The 18,053-nt window shown below is 33.9% G+C and overlaps 1 protein-coding gene across 2 annotated transcripts in view; it reads left to right on the forward strand.

Moving 5' to 3' along the window:
- Nucleotides 1-18,053, forward strand: part of PPP3CC (protein phosphatase 3 catalytic subunit gamma) — a 70,693-nt gene that overhangs the window by 44,287 nt on the left and 8,353 nt on the right. For both annotated transcript variants that reach the window (XM_006904382.2, XM_006904383.2), the window contains exons 6-10: nucleotides 1,423-1,562; nucleotides 4,339-4,416; nucleotides 4,503-4,597; nucleotides 7,924-8,049; nucleotides 8,774-8,845. In XM_006904382.2, the coding sequence (XP_006904444.1) occupies nucleotides 1,423-1,562; nucleotides 4,339-4,416; nucleotides 4,503-4,597; nucleotides 7,924-8,049; nucleotides 8,774-8,845 (511 nt within the window). The remainder of the gene's footprint in view (nucleotides 1-1,422; nucleotides 1,563-4,338; nucleotides 4,417-4,502; nucleotides 4,598-7,923; nucleotides 8,050-8,773; nucleotides 8,846-18,053) is intronic.

Below are 18,053 nucleotides of genomic sequence, written 5' to 3' on the forward strand. Positions count from 1 at the left end.
TGTCAACTAATACGTCTTTATTGCTGAAAAATTCTAAATACAGATAATCAGAAGTAAGAAAATGGAAATCACTTGTGATTTCATTATTGGGAGATAATCCCTGTTAACATTTTAACATTTCTGTAATTTTTAATGAAATCTGTGCTTTTACTAACTATAGAAACATAACATTTTTGAGTATATTCCTGAAACTTTAAATCATGTAAGAAGGTTTAAGGAAGGAAACCAGGGTTCTAAATCCTGGTCTTGCCATTAATTATGTAACCTTAACCAAATCACTTAACCTGATGATCACAGTTTCTTCTCTGAAATGAGGAAGTAGGAATGGACGGTCTGAGGACTATCCCAACTCTGAAATTCATTGACTTTGACATTTTAGGTGATAGTGTTTAATTGCTACACTTGCCTGGTTAGTGATTATTTCTTCTAGGATTCTGTATCTGCCCGATTGAAAAAAGACCAGTCTTTTGTTCTACATTACTTATTTTGTTCTACATTACCGTCTTTGCTCCTCTACCTTTGTATATCTTACCTCTGTCCTATAGGTCCTGAAACTAGAGATTTATAAAACTGATTACTGTCCTCAGGGTAAAAGGTGTATCTGTGTGCCCTGCCTTTTCCCCTTGCCTTATGGTCTTTGAAATAACCAACATTTCTCATTTATATAAGTAAGTCTTGAGTTTTACAATTCTAAATCAATTGTATTAATCAATTTTGCTTAGTAGAAGTCCTCTTCTTGGCACTCAGCTCTTCTAGTTACTTGTTTTTTCTTCGTTTTTAACCAAAGCAGCAGTGACTAGAGGCTTAAGTTAATAACTTATATTGAAATGCCTCCACTGCATAGAGTGGAAAGGATGAAAGCCCTTTACAAAATAAGACTAGCATGCTTTAAATAAAGAACTCTCCATTGGAATGAGGTAAACAGCGAACAGAAACACTGTAAAACCCTTCCTGCTCTCCTGGTAACTTTGGCTCCCCTAGGCAATTGAATGAACTTTATAGTCTTTCTAAACAGTATCTCCATAGTGGTTGATTTCATATTTGAATTAAATGAGTATGTACTGCTTTTAAGATTAGGATGTAAGGGGGTCCTTTTTCTACAGAATGGTTGGATGGCAGGGATATTTATTTAAAACTCATTACCAAAAAAGGCAGGGCTATTTATTTAAAAATTATTACCAAAAAAGGCAGGGATATTTATTTAAAAATTATTACCAAAAAATCATAGAATTTGTGTACCTAAATTTGTCAAATGTTCATTTTCTTTCAGAAAAATCCTTTTGGGACTTATTGCTTTCTCTCCCAGTACATTCTGGTGGGTGGCAGGGTTGTTTATTTGTTTGTTTTTGACCCATACCAGTTTTCAAAAGCACTTTCGCTTTCATGATTTTTTTTTTCTTTTGGCTTTTACTTGTCTTCTAGTTAGACAGGTTTAAAGAACCTCCAGCCTTTGGGCCAGTGTGTGACCTGCTTTGGTCCGACCCCTCAGAAGATTATGGCAATGAAAAGACCTTGGAGCACTATACCCACAACACTGTCCGAGGGTGCTCTTATTTTTACAGGTAAGCTAACCTTTAGAATTATAGAGTTGGGAAAGGAAATGGCAATATAGTTTATCAAATTATTTTTAAGTATTTATATCTTGAATTTGTGTGGCGTAGGGACTTTTGTTTAATTTTTTGATTAATAGAAGGCAGAAAACTCTTGTTTCTTTGTTTTCATATTTTATTAGGATTTATGCCCAATAAGTGTAGCATACCCAACCTGACTGAACAGAACATCTTGCATTGTTTCAATGTTGTTGTCTGATTTTCAGCAATCTAGATTATTTGTTCCCAAACATCATTATAGACTTTTTTAAAAAATAAAGATTTCTTGGCTCTTCCCCTAGACATTCTGATTCGGTAGATCTGAGATGGGGAACCCTGTTGTTTTTAAAAAAGCTCTCCAGCTTTCGGAACCACTGATACAGGCAAAGATATAAAAAGACCGGGACATGGTGACCTGAGCTCAGGACGTTTCCAGGAAGTTGGCTGTTGTCTTAAATCTCATGCGTAAGCTTTCATTGTGCTTCACCACTCAAAAATAGGGAGATACAGGAAAGTCCAAAGTCTAAATTTTTTAACCTTAATATTTTATTATGACAATAAATACATGTATTTAGTCCCCTAAAAATCTGTTAATTGCCTAAGATAAATGCATTCATTAAATGGAAGCCACATATAAAAAGTAAGGAGCCTCAGTTTTAGCATAGTTTTAACATTCTTCAAGCAACCTTTTTTCATTCCTTTCTGCCAACGTTAGCAGTGACTGATATAGTGAAAGCATTTAAACTTTACTTCTCTTCACATTGCTTAAAGAGCGTAACCCTTTATTGTTAGCACAATATAAATTGGTACAATTTCTGTGGAGGTCAAGTTGGCACTCTCTCTGAGTTATTGCCCATGGCCTTTGATCTAGAAGTTCTACTTCTAAATCATAATCCTGTGGCTATGTGGTTTATCTTCGTTATTCACAAATTCTAGTTTGCAGATTTGCCTACTTGCTAAGATTTATTTGTAACCCCAAACCGATACTCATAGCATTTTCATGGTCATTCATGGGCATGCGTACATACAGAGTGACAAAAAATCTGAGTCACTCTACGTGTGTTTCCAGCAGAAGTGGAAGGAGTGGCTCTACCTCTTGCTTCAGCTCTCATACTGTAAGCAGGTACTCTTTCTGTGGTCTATTTCGTATAACATTTTTCACATTTTTTGGTCGATTTTCCTTTTAAAATGGCTCCGGGCATATTGCTGAAGTGCTGTCTAGTGTTCCTGCATGCAAGAAGGCTGTGGTGTGCCTTACAGAGAAAATATGTGTGTTATAGAAGCTTTGTTCAGGAATGAGTTATGGCATTGTTGGCCACGAATTCCATGTTAATGAATCAACGATATATATTAAATAAAGTGTTTTTATTCAGAAACACACATTAACCAAGGTTATATATTGATCAGTTGATAAAATGTTGTGACCAGGGGCTCACAGGACCCTAACCCTGTATTTCCTCTAGGAGTGGTGGTTCCGCATTCACTCAGTTTTTCAGTTTTTACAGCAACTTTATAGAACATAGGTGCTGCAAATAACAAGAATCACTGTACATTGCATAATGTATGTAACAAAATTATTCATTGCTACGTTATTTATGATAAAAAATTTAAAACAACCTGAATGTTCAGTAGAAGACTAAATAAATTGTGATACATCCTGGCAATGGACTGTATCAGACAATGCAATGAGGCTGTTCGTTTTTTTTTTTTTAAGTGAAAAAGGAAAAGAAACCCTTTATATACTAATATGGAATAATCACTAATGTAAAGTGAAAAAAAGACATACTACAGAGCTATGTGTACCATCTGATAATACTCTTAAAAGTTGGGATGTACGTGTGTGTGTGCGTGTGTGTGTGTGTGTGTGTGTGTGTGTGTGTGTGAATTGCTTGAAGTTAAATAGAGTGTCTTTAAAAGGGTACTCCGAGAAACAAACATTGGTTGTTTCCAGGGTAGCTGGAAGATAGCGATAGGAAGGAGAGAGCCATTTCACTGTATCCTCTTTTGTATCTTTGAATTTTATACCTCTTTTAAAAGTTAGTTTTTTTAATGAGCACAATAAGAAACAAAGATTTAAACATAAACTAAATAATTAATACTTGGCTCATTCCAAGATAATTTTATATTCTCCAGTTCTTCTTATCAGGTATTTCTCATTCAGAAAGGCCATAGGACTAAAAGAATTATGTCAGGAGTAGATGCAGACATCATACCTTTCATTAGAATGAGGTTGGGTATAATATTTGCATTTACTCCTGAAAGATTCCTGTATGATATCATCTTGGTGTTGATATTACCTGTGAAGCTATAAGTAGGTTCTTTAATTTTCCTAACAGTTTGACAATTTAAAAATTTGTGTGTTTAGTTTCTGGCACCTACCACACATGTGTGTGCATGCACGAGCACACACACACACTTCCATTTTCCTTTTTTTATATCGAGAGACTAAGGAACGTTTGGGTGTTGTGTTACTATTGTTGTGGGTTAAAACAAACAAATTTAAAAGGTGGAGAGCTCTCTTTCTGTCCTAGGTTTGTCTGTTATCTGCATATTTGATCTGGAATGAGGTATGTTAGTAAAGTGGAAAAACAGAATGATGATTGCTAAGCTAGTAATACAAGTTCAGTGGTACGTAAAACTTACCATTTTGAAACAGAATCAACTCATGTTATCCTGACTTATCCCCTTCCTCCTCTTAAAAATTAACTGTTTTAATTCTGGATTTATGTTTTCTGATTTTCTTTTTCAGTTACCCTGCAGTTTGTGAATTTTTGCAGAATAATAATTTGTTATCAATAATCAGAGCCCATGAAGCCCAAGATGCTGGGTAAGTTATATTAAAGCTGTACCAAATATCACTGCAGAGTTTTTGCCTTTAATATCAAGACAGACAGGCTGTCCTCTCTCTTCCAGGTATCGAATGTACAGGAAGAGCCAAACAACAGGCTTTCCATCACTCATTACAATTTTCTCTGCCCCCAATTACCTAGATGTCTATAACAATAAAGGTAAAGGAATCCAGCAATATTTAAGTTTGGATTTGTGAGTAAATGTGAGCTGTAGTTTAAACATATATGTATATATGTATTTTTTAATATATGTAAGAAGAATAAATTTTTTCAGGTTTAAGTTAGAACAGTTATCAAGTATCAGTTTTGGTGAATTGAATTTATAACAGTACCTCAATAAAATGCCATCATTTAGTATTTTAATGTGTGTGAATTATTAAGCTATCTTTGTTCTTCTTGAGGAATAGTATAAGTAGAATGAATACTATACAAAAAGTCAAACTCTTCATTTTACTCCAAGCCCTGCCAGAAACTAATAGTGTGACTTTAGGTAAGTCATATAATCTCTTTGAATTTCAGTTTCGCAAACAGCAAAAGAGAATTAGATATACAGATGCCTTTCAGTGCAGAAATTCTACTTCTAAGACTTCATCCTATTAAAAGTCCTTTCTTAACTTTTATGATACATAGTTCATAAGTTTTGTATCAGGGCAGTGGTCCACCAAAACTTCATGCCTCTGTAACTATTTTGTTGTTTATAAAGTATGACTATAAAATAATAGAACTTTTAAACAAACATGCCAGAGCGTATATACCCAAGTGAGTATTGTCCCTTTAAAGTAATTCCTTGGGAGGCTGTACACGTATTCCAACAATGCTGCCATTGTTCAGAACATTTCTGGAACACTCCTCTTTTGGCATTGCCTTCAGAGTCTGCGGCACATTCTTTTGCTATTATCCTCAGTGATGAGAAATCTTCGTCCTTTGAGGGTGGATTTGATTTTTGGAACTGCCAAAAGTCATTCGGAGTCAAGACTGTTGAATAAGGTGAGTGATCAAACTAGACGATACCATTTAGGTTCAGAAACAAGGTATGATTATAAGGTAATGAGACTGGTTTTCCTTGTGTTGCTTATAAAATGGCTCTGGAGGCAATTCCGAAAGAGGAGTTCCAAAAATGTTTTGAGTAACGGCAGCATCTTTGAATTAAATACACAGTAAGGCAGCAAGGTGTACCGAAAAGGGTTCTAAGCCAGGAGTCAGAAGTCCTACTTGACTTCCCTGAGCCTCAGTTTATCCTTAAAATACCTGTCATACATATAGGGTTGTTGAAGATAAGTTGGAATAATAAAAATGAATATTAAAATCACCAGTCAAACTATAAATTGCTGTAATACTGTCCCATTTTACTGTAATGGCACCTGGTGTGATTAGATCACGGGACCACACTCATCTGATATATAAGGTCTGGTGTGTTTGTAGTTGGTGGTTTCGTACGTCTCATTACTTTATAGTCATACCTTGTATATGCAGTTGGATAGAGAAGTTTAAAAGAGATCCACAATATACTTACTATTACTCTGTTTAAAAGTAAGCCGTGGAATGCCACATCTCGTTTAAATCTAATTCAGATCGGTCATCTCAGTGTGTCCTTCACTGACTTGCTGTCCATTTTAAAAAAGCATTTCTTTGACTTAAGTTCTCTCCCAGCCTTATGTTTTCTTTTTGCTTCTTGTCATTCTTTTCTGAGTCTTAGCTGTTCTACCATGCTCTGCTTCTCCCTAACTCTGTTCTTCCTTCTTTCCTTTTCCTACTATTCCCAATATAGTGGAGACTTAGTTTTGTTCTCGTTGCCTCTCCTATGAATGGTTTGCACTATTCGTGTTGTTAGACTTCCTCAAGGACGCTTAGCGGCTCTAGCCCTTATACTTGTGATGACTATCCCTTCTCGCTCTCTTTTTTAACCTTACTATTAAAAATATTGATTGCCCAGTGGATTTGTCAGTGTGCTAAGCTGAAACACGTCACCTTAATCAACAATCACTTTACTAACTGCCAGCTCACTTTTTGCTCCATTCTAATCTCGTTTTGTTGTTGATTATCCCTGTAGTAAACTTTTAAAGTCACAGTCCATTCTCTCTGAGTTTTCTGTCGGCTCTGACATAATTAGTAACTTCATCTTGAAACAATCTTATTTTCCTTGGTTGTTTCTCAAGCACGTTTTAGGAAAATGACAGAAAATGTGGCACCTGAAATAATCTCCGGTTCTCAGTTACTCCCCGTACAAGTACCTCTTTCTTGAAAAAGGCGGCTCTGTCAACCTTTCCTTCTCTTCTACTGTCGCTTTTCTTTCTTGAATATTCCTTAGACTTTTTGGTACCAACAGGTATTTCTTAGTTCCGCTGGGTATATGAAAGACCCTGAAGTCATGATTTTTAAAGATTTCTATTCTTATTTTTTTGTGTCCCCTGGGAAGATACCCAAAAACGGTTTTTAAGCTCTCATTTCTAATCATCCACTGTTAAGACTCACCTCCCACCTTTTTCCTGTGTAGACTGAAGGAATTATTGAATAATTCTATATTCATCTAACTTAAATAAAATGCATATACATGAAAATAATGGGACATGTACATTGTAGTCAGTGTTAGGTTTTTAAGAGCCAGGGATCCTATTTTCATATATTTCCTTTATAAACTACGGTATATGTTTTAGACATTCAGTGACTTAAAGTTTGGGAACACTAGACCATCCTATAATAAAGAAAGAAATAGGAACCGGAAGATGACCCCATACTTGTCATTTCTAGAGAGCTGTTAAACTCTATTCTATTTATGATCATAGTAAGAATAATTAAGAGGATAATGCAAACAACATGGCATTACTGGTGGTGAAGACTAAGGAATTAGATATTAAAACTTTTCAAATATAAAGAAAATCAGTTTGGTACCAAAGTGTGTGTGCAAATTTATGAACTGGTTAATATTCAACATATGTATAGGAGAGATGGGCATTTTTTTATTCACTACATTGTATGCAGCGGTGATTTAATCTCCTTTTGAGCCTCATTGTATATTGCTCCAAATTTATCATCTGTAGATAACTGCTATGTTATAAACATCAGAGAGTTTTTAAAATCTTTGGCTCTGGCTAACAACTAGCAAAACAGACTGTGTCCATTTAGTGAGAAATGTTTGTCCTAAAAGGAAAGTCGTAATTGTAACTATTTGTCATATAAAGGGAAATTATGAGAAATTTCTTTCAGGCGGAACCTGCGATTTCTATAGGTAATTACTGTGTAGTGATCCTTTGAAATTTTAGAGCTTTTCAGGTAACTTTGTTCCTTGGGATAATTCTTAAAAGAATGAACTATTTGTAAAATGCTTTAAGATTTTCCATATGCCCTTAAATAAATACCCAGTCCTGAATTTATAAGTGGAAAGTAAGTTCCTGAATTCTGTGTAGTAGTTATGCAGCTGTGCAAAGCAGACTAGTTGCCATGTCGTGTTCCTCTGTGCCAGATTTTCTTGCTTTTTTCCTTTTTAGCTGCTGTGTTAAAGTATGAAAACAATGTCATGAATATCAGGCAGTTTAACTGTTCTCCACACCCCTACTGGCTTCCAAACTTTATGGATGTTTTCACATGGTCTTTGCCTTTTGTTGGGGAAAAAGGTAAGAGACCATCAGTTGTCTTAACTAGTTACTGAGCACACTTTAGTATTTGCATGAGCCCCTGATGGTTCAGTGTTTCATTAAAGTTATCAGAAATGTTTTCTAATTTTTTTTGTTTTTTTTTTTTAATGAAGATTTTAAATGGCACATAATTGGTTTTTAAATTATAATTATAGTCAATTATATTTTTTTGTCCTAAAAATATCAACTTAAAGTAGCTGTCCTACTGTGATCAAGATGCTAAAATAACGTTGTCACTATTCCTTTCCTCCAGTGATTTCTTGAGCGATAAAGAGATTTAAACAGGAAATATTGTCTTTAGAATTTTATTTGTGCACCTATACAAATAAGCTATACAAATATAAAATAAGCCTGTTGGACATAGGCCCAGTGGTTTTACTTCTTTGTAAAATGGGAGGAAATCTTTTCATGTGCATATTAGTGAGAAGAAGCTCTGGAGCACTGAAGTCTAATGAAATCAAGTAATTATGCAAATAGAATCTTCAAAGACTCCAGTTTTTACTAAAACAAGTAATCTCCCCAAATTCTATGTAAACCTGAAGGTCTACATTTAATGCCACCCTATAACTACTCTAAGTAGCATAATGACAAGTCATTTTTATCGGTTTATTTAACAAGTATGTTTATTTAGATATCCACATCATTTTGGAGAAAGTACCTTATTAACTGTATAAATTTGGGGCTATTTTGTTTTATTATATAGTCACAGAGATGCTGGTTAACATTCTCAACATATGCTCTGATGACGAATTGATTTCCGAAGACGAAATTGAAGGTAAACTTGCCTTTTCCTCACTTGAAATAGAAATGAGGAAGTTTTGGTTTTGGTTTGACTTTGTTTTGAATAATTTTTTTTCGTATTAAAAAAGAATTGTGTTCAATGGAAAAAAAGTGAAAAATACAGGAAACCATAAATAAGAAAAAAAAAGTCACCCATCATCCTGTCATCTCATAGATATCCACTGATAACATCTGGGTGTTACGTACTGTGTTAGCTATCTTAATCTTTGCATATATTTTTGTCTGCGTTTTTCTTTTTAACAAAAATGAGGTCATATGATAGATAGTATCAGGACATTTACTTTTTTTTGTTGACTAATTTTTAATGGTTAAATAGTTGTCCATTTTGATTATTCTTTGTTTTAAGCAATCCCTGGCTATTGGATGTTGGATTTTTTTCCAACTTCTTTTTTAAACCCAGAGTTTTAAACATTCTTACAGAAAAATCTTTGCACATTCTGTCAACAACCAATATTTATTACATGCCTGATATGCGCTAAGTGCTGTTTATGTTTAGATTCTTGCTCTCAATAAGCTTATATTCTAGTGGAGGGAAGACAAATAATAATGTAAATCAGATGTCAATATATAGTATAAAAGAAAGGAAAGCAATAGAAGACAAACAATAATGTAAATCAGATGTTGATATATAGTATAAAAGAAAGGAAAACAGTATTAGGAAATGAAGAATGACATTTTCTTGATTATTTCCACAGGATAAATTTCTAGAAAGTAAATATCTGTGTCAACTGGTACTTAGAATTTTAAATCGGGTTCAGATAACCTTTAGAAAGGCCGTACCAGTGTACATTTTGCATATGTAATACATAGTTTAGAGTGTTCTCTTCAATACTGTTTATTATAATTTTAATAGTGTGGTGTTTTTTAATTTTAATTAGTATTTTTATGATGACTAATGTGCATTTTTGCTTGTGTTTATTGACTGAATTTGTTTCTCTTTTGTGACTTGTCAATTCATACCTTTTGCCCATTTTTCTGTTGGGTTATGTGTGTGTTCGTTTGTTTGTTTTTCCTCTTACTGGCCTGTGAGGGATCTTAATATAGTAACGTTTTGTTGCATATAGAGCCAAGCATTTTTTTCCTAGTGTGTTGTGGAAGGTTTGGTTTTAAAGGTAGGTCTTAACTTATTTGAGAATTCAGAAGATTCTGAGAAGATAATGGCCCCTGAGCACAAACCTCTGACTGTTTCATTCTCTCCAAGCTCTGGGCTAAGGTGATTCACTCAACTGTTAGGATAAACTGTCTGCATACTGGAGAAAGCCTAGCTTACTTTGAGAATATAGAGGATGGTCATCCACATGCTTAAGCTTCAGATTCCACATTGAAGGTGCAGAGTAGATGGCTTGTGGGTACCTTTATGTGTGGGATGGAAGCTCACTGCAAGGAAACAGTTCTTCTTGAGCAATATGTGCAGGTAAAAATTAAAATAAAGAATTTAAATTATGAGGAGATGAAATATATAAGAAATAGATCTAATAAAATTTATATTCATATCTAAGTCAAAATGGAAATTATTGTGAACTCCATTGTATGTATTAAGAAAGGATTCTTTTTATAAGAAAGTGTTCTTGATTATCATAAGGAAATGCTTACAGAATTAAGCCAAAAATTGTGTAATGGGACTATCTTTTGAAGTGTCATCTGTAGCAGCAAAAGGTCCAAAACAATCTAAGTGTCCCTTAGTGGAGAGCTGGGTAAATCAATTATGGTATATCCGTATGATAGATACTCTACATAGAATGTTATTTCCTTTATGCAAGACCCCTTTCTCCCTTTCTCTCCTAGTTATTAGCTCCTGTTCAGCTTATCATAACCTCCTCATGGAAAACATTTCTGACCTCGCTGATCAGATCTAGTACCTCTGTTATGCTCTCTCCTATCAATGGTGCTGCTTCTCCTTAGCCTTTGATACAGTTGCAGTTTTACATTTGTTTATATTATTGTAAGATTAGTATATTTTACTCCCACTCAACTATAAACTCCCTGAATGCTGGGACAAAATGGTTTTTGCTCACCAGTATAGCCATAAAACCAACAAGTATAGTGCAATGAGCATACATAGTAGATAAATATTTGTTGAATTAAATTGAATGATATAAAGTGCAACTACTAAAAAAGAAAAAAAGAATGAAGCAGAGGTATTAGTGCTGATATGGAAAATCTATTAGATATTCTGTTAGATACAAAAGTAAATGGATAGAATCTTCTCATTCTCATTTTTTATAAAATGTGGATGTAAGCTGATATATGCTAAAATTTTGTTTTTGAAAGCAAACGAAGATTAACCTTGTAGGTTAAGGTTGTAAATTGAACATACCTCTAATTCCATTTCTTCCTGAAACCACACTAACACCACAATGCAATTTTGGTTTTATTTAAAGGGCATAAACTAAGGATTCCTATTTTAGTAATGCCAGACTAGATAGTTTAAATCAACCCCGACTCTTTAGACAACGAGAAAAATCTAGACAAACTATTTTTAAAACTTGCTTTAAAGGCATTCAGAAAGCTACTGAGAAATAAAAAATTACCAAGTTAAGATATGGAAAAATGCATCAATCTAGAACAGTAAGACCAATGTTTGGGACCATTTCTTTCCTAAAGACATTTATGAATTTCGAAAGAGGGGACTAAGAGGTTGAGCAGCCCTTTTGATAGAAGCTCAATAATTGGGATTCAAGGTTGCCAAGGATGACACGAGTGCCATTCAGCTTCTGCTTATTGCTTTGGGACACCCAAAGGTTGCATCTAGGTAAGAGTAAGGGCGAACTGGAGCTAGAACCTTCAAATCATTTCAGTCCCTGAAATTTAAATAAGGTAGTTCCAGGCATCTGGCAAAATGAAACCTTTCTAGACTAAGATAACATCATGTAAGACCTTTCATTACTACAGTCTTTCAAGTGTAACATGTGGCTCATGGCCAAAAAAATAACTGGTTATACAAGGGATATAATGACATGAATGCGAACCAGCGGAAACTGGAAAAAAAAAAAAAAGTAGACCCCCACGTTCTCCAGACATTGGCTTTATCAGACCAAACTTTAAAATAATTGTGCTGAAAAACAAAACAATGCTCACTGTGTTCAAGAATACAAAAGACTAGATTGAAAATTTTGGCAGATAACTGCATTGTAAAAGGGGATGTAACAGAGTTGATAAAACACCAAAAGAAAATTCTAGGAACAAAAAACAAAATAACAAATTAAAAAAACTTGACAGATGAATTAACAGCAGATTTAATAAAGCTAAACAGAGGACAAATCAACCAGAAGATAAAAGAAAAAAACCCAGAATAAGTCATGAAAAGAAAAAGTAAAATACCAAAAACGGGATACAGCGAATAGGCTTATTGCTGTGTTTTTGAGTCCCAGAGAAGAGAGAGAGAAGGAGGTAGAACCAATATTCAAAGAGATAATGAATAAAATTTTTTAAAAACTAGAAAGACATTAAGCCGCAGATGAAGAAGCCCTGTAAATCAAAGCAGAATGAATACAAAGAAAAAAACACCTAGGCAAGCACGTCATAATAAAAGTACTTCAAATGAAAGACAAAAATTTCTGTAAGCTGCCAGAAAAAAGAGGTTACTTTCAAAAGAGAACAATTAAACTGACATAGATTCTTAATGGAAACAATGGAAGCAGGAAACAATATAATAACATATTCAGAACACTGAAAGGTAACAACTGTCATCTTAGAATACTATATCTAGCAGAACTACCCTTTAAGAATTATGAAGAAATAAGCATTTTTCAGATATCCTTCTCTTAAAACATTATGAGTAAAAATAGAAAATATGTGAGTATATCAAATGAATGTAGACTTTATTAAACAATAATGTTTTATTGGATTTAAAAGACAGAATAAAAATATATGACAATAATAGTTGTCAGTGGGATAAATATGGTTAAATTGTGTGAGGGATGTCTATTATCTGGGAAGAGGGAAAAAATGACTGTTAACATACTTTGATAAATAATAGATGCGTGTTGTAATCTCCAGAGTAACCTGTAAGAAAAGAGATTTGTTTGTTTTTTAGTATATGACTTTTGAGTTATAGAAAAGTGGAACAATAAAAAATAACCCGGAAGAAGCCAAGAAGAGAGAAGCTACAGATAGCAGTAGGACAAATAGGATAAATTATGACAATAACTATATCAGCAATTTCATTAAATATAAATAGATAAAAGGTTGTCAGGTAGGATTTAAAAGAAAACTTTATGGTGTTTTATAAGGGACAGATCTAAAGCATGAAGATACAGAAAGTTTAAAAGCAAGAGGAAAAGGAATAAATATATAATGCAAACACTAAACAAAGAAAAGCTGTTGTAGATAGATTAGTATTCCATGAAGTAGACTTAAAACAAAAATAGGGTGTAACAATTTTATGCAATTAATTGTATGCTGGGGGGAGGGGAGAAGGAGACAGGGTAAAAGGGGTCAAATATGTGGTGACAGGAAGGAATCTAACTGTGGGAGGTGCGCACACAGTGTAAATATATATATGCCTTACTGTTAAAATGTACAGTTGGAACTTACTGGATTTTGTTAACCAATGACACCATAAAAATAAATAAAAAACAAATAAATAAATTGTATGCAGTTAGTAACATGGATTTATAATATATAAAACAAAAATTAAAGGAAGTACAATTAGAAATAGAAATATCCACAATGATAGTGGGAGAATTTAACAAATATCTCTCAGTAATGGATGGAATAGCAGACAAACCAAATTTGGAAAGTCGTAGAAATTAGAACAACACAATTAATGAACTTGACCTAACAGACATATAGAGAACACTGCATCCAACAATGCTGAATACACCTTCTTTTCAAACCACATGAACATTTACTAAAACTGACCATGTCCTTGGCCAAAAGCAGGTTTCAGCTGTCAAAGATTAAAATCATAATGACTATGCAGTTAAGAAATATATCAATAACAAAAATATAACTGGAATATCCCCATATTTTAGGAGATTTTAAAATATACTTAATGACCTGTGGGTCAAATAACAAATCACAATGAAAATTTGAAAATATTTTAAACTGAATGAAAATAAAAAGTAGTATATATTAAAATTTGAGGGCAGACAGTGAGTGCACCAGGCAGCCCTGGGCTCAGTACTGGAGCCCAAACCTTGTAGCCATGTTAGCAGATGCTCGCTGATTGACAGCAGAGAAGAAGAGCCATGTTATACTTGATCTTAAAGCAGCAGGATAGTTGGAATTAAATTAGAGAGATGCCATCTATAAAGAGTTCTTCAGAAATTTTAATCTGGCATTTGGCTCTATGTCTTTTGTTGCCCTACAAGCAGAGCAGATGAACATCACCAGAATAGTTCAGCGTGTACAGCAAGGTCCAGGTAATTCTCACCTTTAATGACTGTGGTAGACTGACCAAAAGAAATGTGACACTGGCCAAGTTTATTGAAAAAGCAGCTGCTTCTGTGTGATTTCTTTCAAATGCATGTAAAATCTTATACATATCTTAGCTGCAATGTATTTTGAAGGCAATTTACTTAAACAAATTAAGTTATAAATTTAGTTTACATTTTGTACATTTGACATTTTGTAAAATCAGAGCTTAAACACAAAATAATTTAAACTTGGAAAGAAAAAGTGAGGGATGCATCTAAAGCCATGTTTAAAGGAAAATGTATAGCCAAAAATGCATATATTAGAAAAGAAGAAAGATGAAATATCAACATCCATCTCAAGAAGTTAATTATTAAGTTATAAATTTAGTTTACATTTTGTACATTTGACATTTTGTAAAATCAGAGCTTAAACACAAAATAATTTAAACTTGGAAAGAAAAAGTGAGGGATGCATCTAAAGCCATGTTTAAAGGAAAATGTATAGCCAAAAATGCATATATTAGAAAAGAAGAAAGATGAAATATCAACATCCATCTCAAGAAGTTAACAAAAGAATGGATAGCACATTAAACCTAAAGAAAGTAAATGAAATAAAAATGTAAGAGTAGTATTAACAGTATAGAAGACAAAATACAATACAGAGGAGTAGTAAAACTAAAATGTGCTCTTTTCAAGAAACTAATAAAATTGATAAATCCTTGATAAGACTTATCAAATGAAAAAGATGAGACAAAAGTTACCGGTGCTAGTACTGATCCTATAGACATTAAGAAAATAACTAGAATACATTAACACTAGTAAATTTTAAAACTTAGACAAAATGGATAGACTCCTAGAAAAATATAACTTACCCAAATTGACACAATATAGGAAATCTTAATAATCACAAATCCACCAAGAACTAGGATCTGTAATTTAAATTTTTCCTATGAAGAAAATGTCGGGTGCAGATAAATTCACCAACAGATTTACCAAACATTTAAGAAAGAACCCACACAAAAATTGTACAAATTCATCCCAACAATAAAAAAGATGTGTATTTAATGAGGCCAGTATAACTATTATACTAAAATGTGACAAGGACATTAATATAGATAGAATAATCCTAAACAAAATATGAGCAAATTGAGACTAACAATATATATATATAATTGCCTTCCAATTAAGTTGATTTATTCCAGAAATCTTAGAAGGTAATTAAATCGGTATATACTCATGGAAGATGCTAATTGTGGAAATTGTTTGAGGTGTGTATGGGAGCTCTATACTTGCTTCACATCTTTTCTGTACATCTAAAACTATTCTTAAATTAAAAAATTTTTAAACATTTAGAATAATTCACCGCAGTAATAAAAGAAAAAGGGAAAAAAATTATCTTATAGGTGTAGAAATAGTATTAGATAAGATTTATCTTTCATTTACACTAGATCTCTTAAACTGGGTTTAGAGAGGAATTCTTTGACAAATGTACCAACAAAAGCCTATAGCAAATATGTGAAATGTTGAAGGCTTTCCTTAGTGATTGAGAGCAGATAAGGATGCTGGCTGTTAATATCTTTATACAATATTATATAAGGCAAGAAAAAGAAATTCAAGATATAAAGATTGGAAAGGAAGAAACAAAACTATTATTTATAGATGATATGATTGTATACAAAGAAAATTTTAAAGTATCTATAAATAATTATTAGAATCCATAAATGCAGGTAGTAAAGCTACTGGATACAAAGTCAATAAACAAAAATTATTTGCATTTCTATTTACCAGCAACAAACAAAATCTCATAATGTTAAGCAAAAGAAGCTAGACACAAAAATACATATTTGATTGTTCCAATTACATAAAGTTCAAAAATGATGAAAACTGTAGTGCTTGTGGATGCATGCTTCCATGGCGAAACTAAAGAACAGCAAGAAGGTGATTTCAGTAAAAGTCGAGAGAATGATTTTCTTTGGGAGGAGAGAGACTATAATTATTCGGAGGGGCCCAAGGGGGGCATCTGGGATGCTGGCAAGGATCTATTTATTGACCCAAGTGGTGATTATACGGCCACTTGGTTTTTAATAAATCACTAAATTACATGTTTGTTTTGTATACTTTTCTGTATGTTCAAACAAAACTGAAGTTCACCTTAGTAATAGGAATGCCAAGTTCCAGCACAGAATCCTCAAAAAGCCAAGGGATTGGTGCCAGTTGCTAGAATCGGGGACCAAAGGAGGGGGCGGGGAAGAGGGTGGACTCTGAGCTAAAATAAGGAGACTGGGTGGAAGCCTTTGGAAAGGCAGTTAAACTGGTTCACTGGTGGCAACTGCCTCTTCTCCAAGTCTGGAGGCCAGTCTCTAAAAAATGTAAACCAAAGAATTTCTGGATGGGGATGCAATCGAGGACATCAACACCTTGCTGAAAACAGGTGAATTAAGTGACTGTACACCTACTCAATTCTGATAGAAAAAATTCCTTCATATAGGCCCACCCTGGTCACTCCATGTAAAGCTCCAAGCCATCAATCTACCCACCAACTCTGAAAGCGTTTTAGTCCCTCACTGTTAATCACAAGCAAATGTTAGGGATTACCAGACAGCTCGGAAAGCCTACAAGAGAGACCACAACAAAAACTGCAAAAAGCAACTTGAATTAACTTGAGAGCCTGAAGAAAACATAAAACTCAAAAAGAAAAAACTATAATATCTCCAGAAAGATAGGGGAAGATATTGAATCCATCAAGTAAAAACAGAATGCTCTTATTAGGAGATTTGTACGCAGTTTGTTCTGTCCTTTGTTTTCATTCCTTGTTTTCAGTGTCTTTGTTCCACAAATAATATCTTTCTCTTTGTCCAGTTTTATTTTCATCATCTGTGGAGCTAGAACATGTTGGGTAATAATAGATGTGAATTAATGTAAAACTGTAAACTTTTAAGAAGTGGAAAAACTACTGACAAGAAATCTGTAATTTAACATTCTGTCATGAAACCAAGGATGTCTCTTCTGAGCTGATAAAAATAATAGCCTGATTCTCTCATTGCATTTCACTTTGATTTTTTTCTCTCTTCCATGTAAACTTAAATTGCTCTTCTCATATTTTCTATCTTCATCTCCTTGTTTCTTGGTGTCTCTTCTCCCTGAAGATCACTACATTTCAAGCTATCAGAAAGGTATCTGACTAAAATGTACTTACGAGCTTCATACTCGCTGTCTGTCCCACCACAATCTATTAGTTAGACGTTTTTAGTTTTAGTTGAATAATTTCAGACAGGCCCTCCATCCTCCCTTTCTGTTTCAATGTATATGTTTTCTCTAGACCTGCTGTATGATCCTGCAGGATATTGAGAGTTAGGGGGGGCGAGGAAGGAGAGGCTGTGTTTCTTTTTCTGACTTTTGAATGCGGTCACCTGGTGCATGCTGGATCTTGGCTTCTCATGTATGAGCTGTTTCCTGAATCTTAGATGAGAAAAGGTCATAAAGTCTTGAGTTCACTTTTGTGATGTCACTTTATAAAATACCTTCCCCATCAGCATAATTTCTATTACGCAGTTGTCTGTGGTAGTTAACCACTCACCAGTTTGTGAGTGAGGATTATAGAATGAAAGCAGCCCTCACTAAATTCAAGAGAGCTAGCTGTGTATTGTGTTTCCATGCAGAGGACAGCTGCTTGAATCATCACTTGCCATTTGCAGGCCAAACCCTGCATCCTAAGGTGGCCCACGGCATTCTCAAAAAATTTTTGCTGTAGCAACTGTCTTTGTTTTGATGTGTGTATTACACTCTTCGCTGTGTTCCACATTTCAGAACCACAAATAAGTT

Source organism: Pteropus alecto, unplaced genomic scaffold, assembly GCF_000325575.1.
Source record: "Pteropus alecto unplaced genomic scaffold, ASM32557v1 scaffold160, whole genome shotgun sequence".
NCBI classification, from domain to species: Eukaryota; Metazoa; Chordata; class Mammalia; order Chiroptera; family Pteropodidae; genus Pteropus; species Pteropus alecto.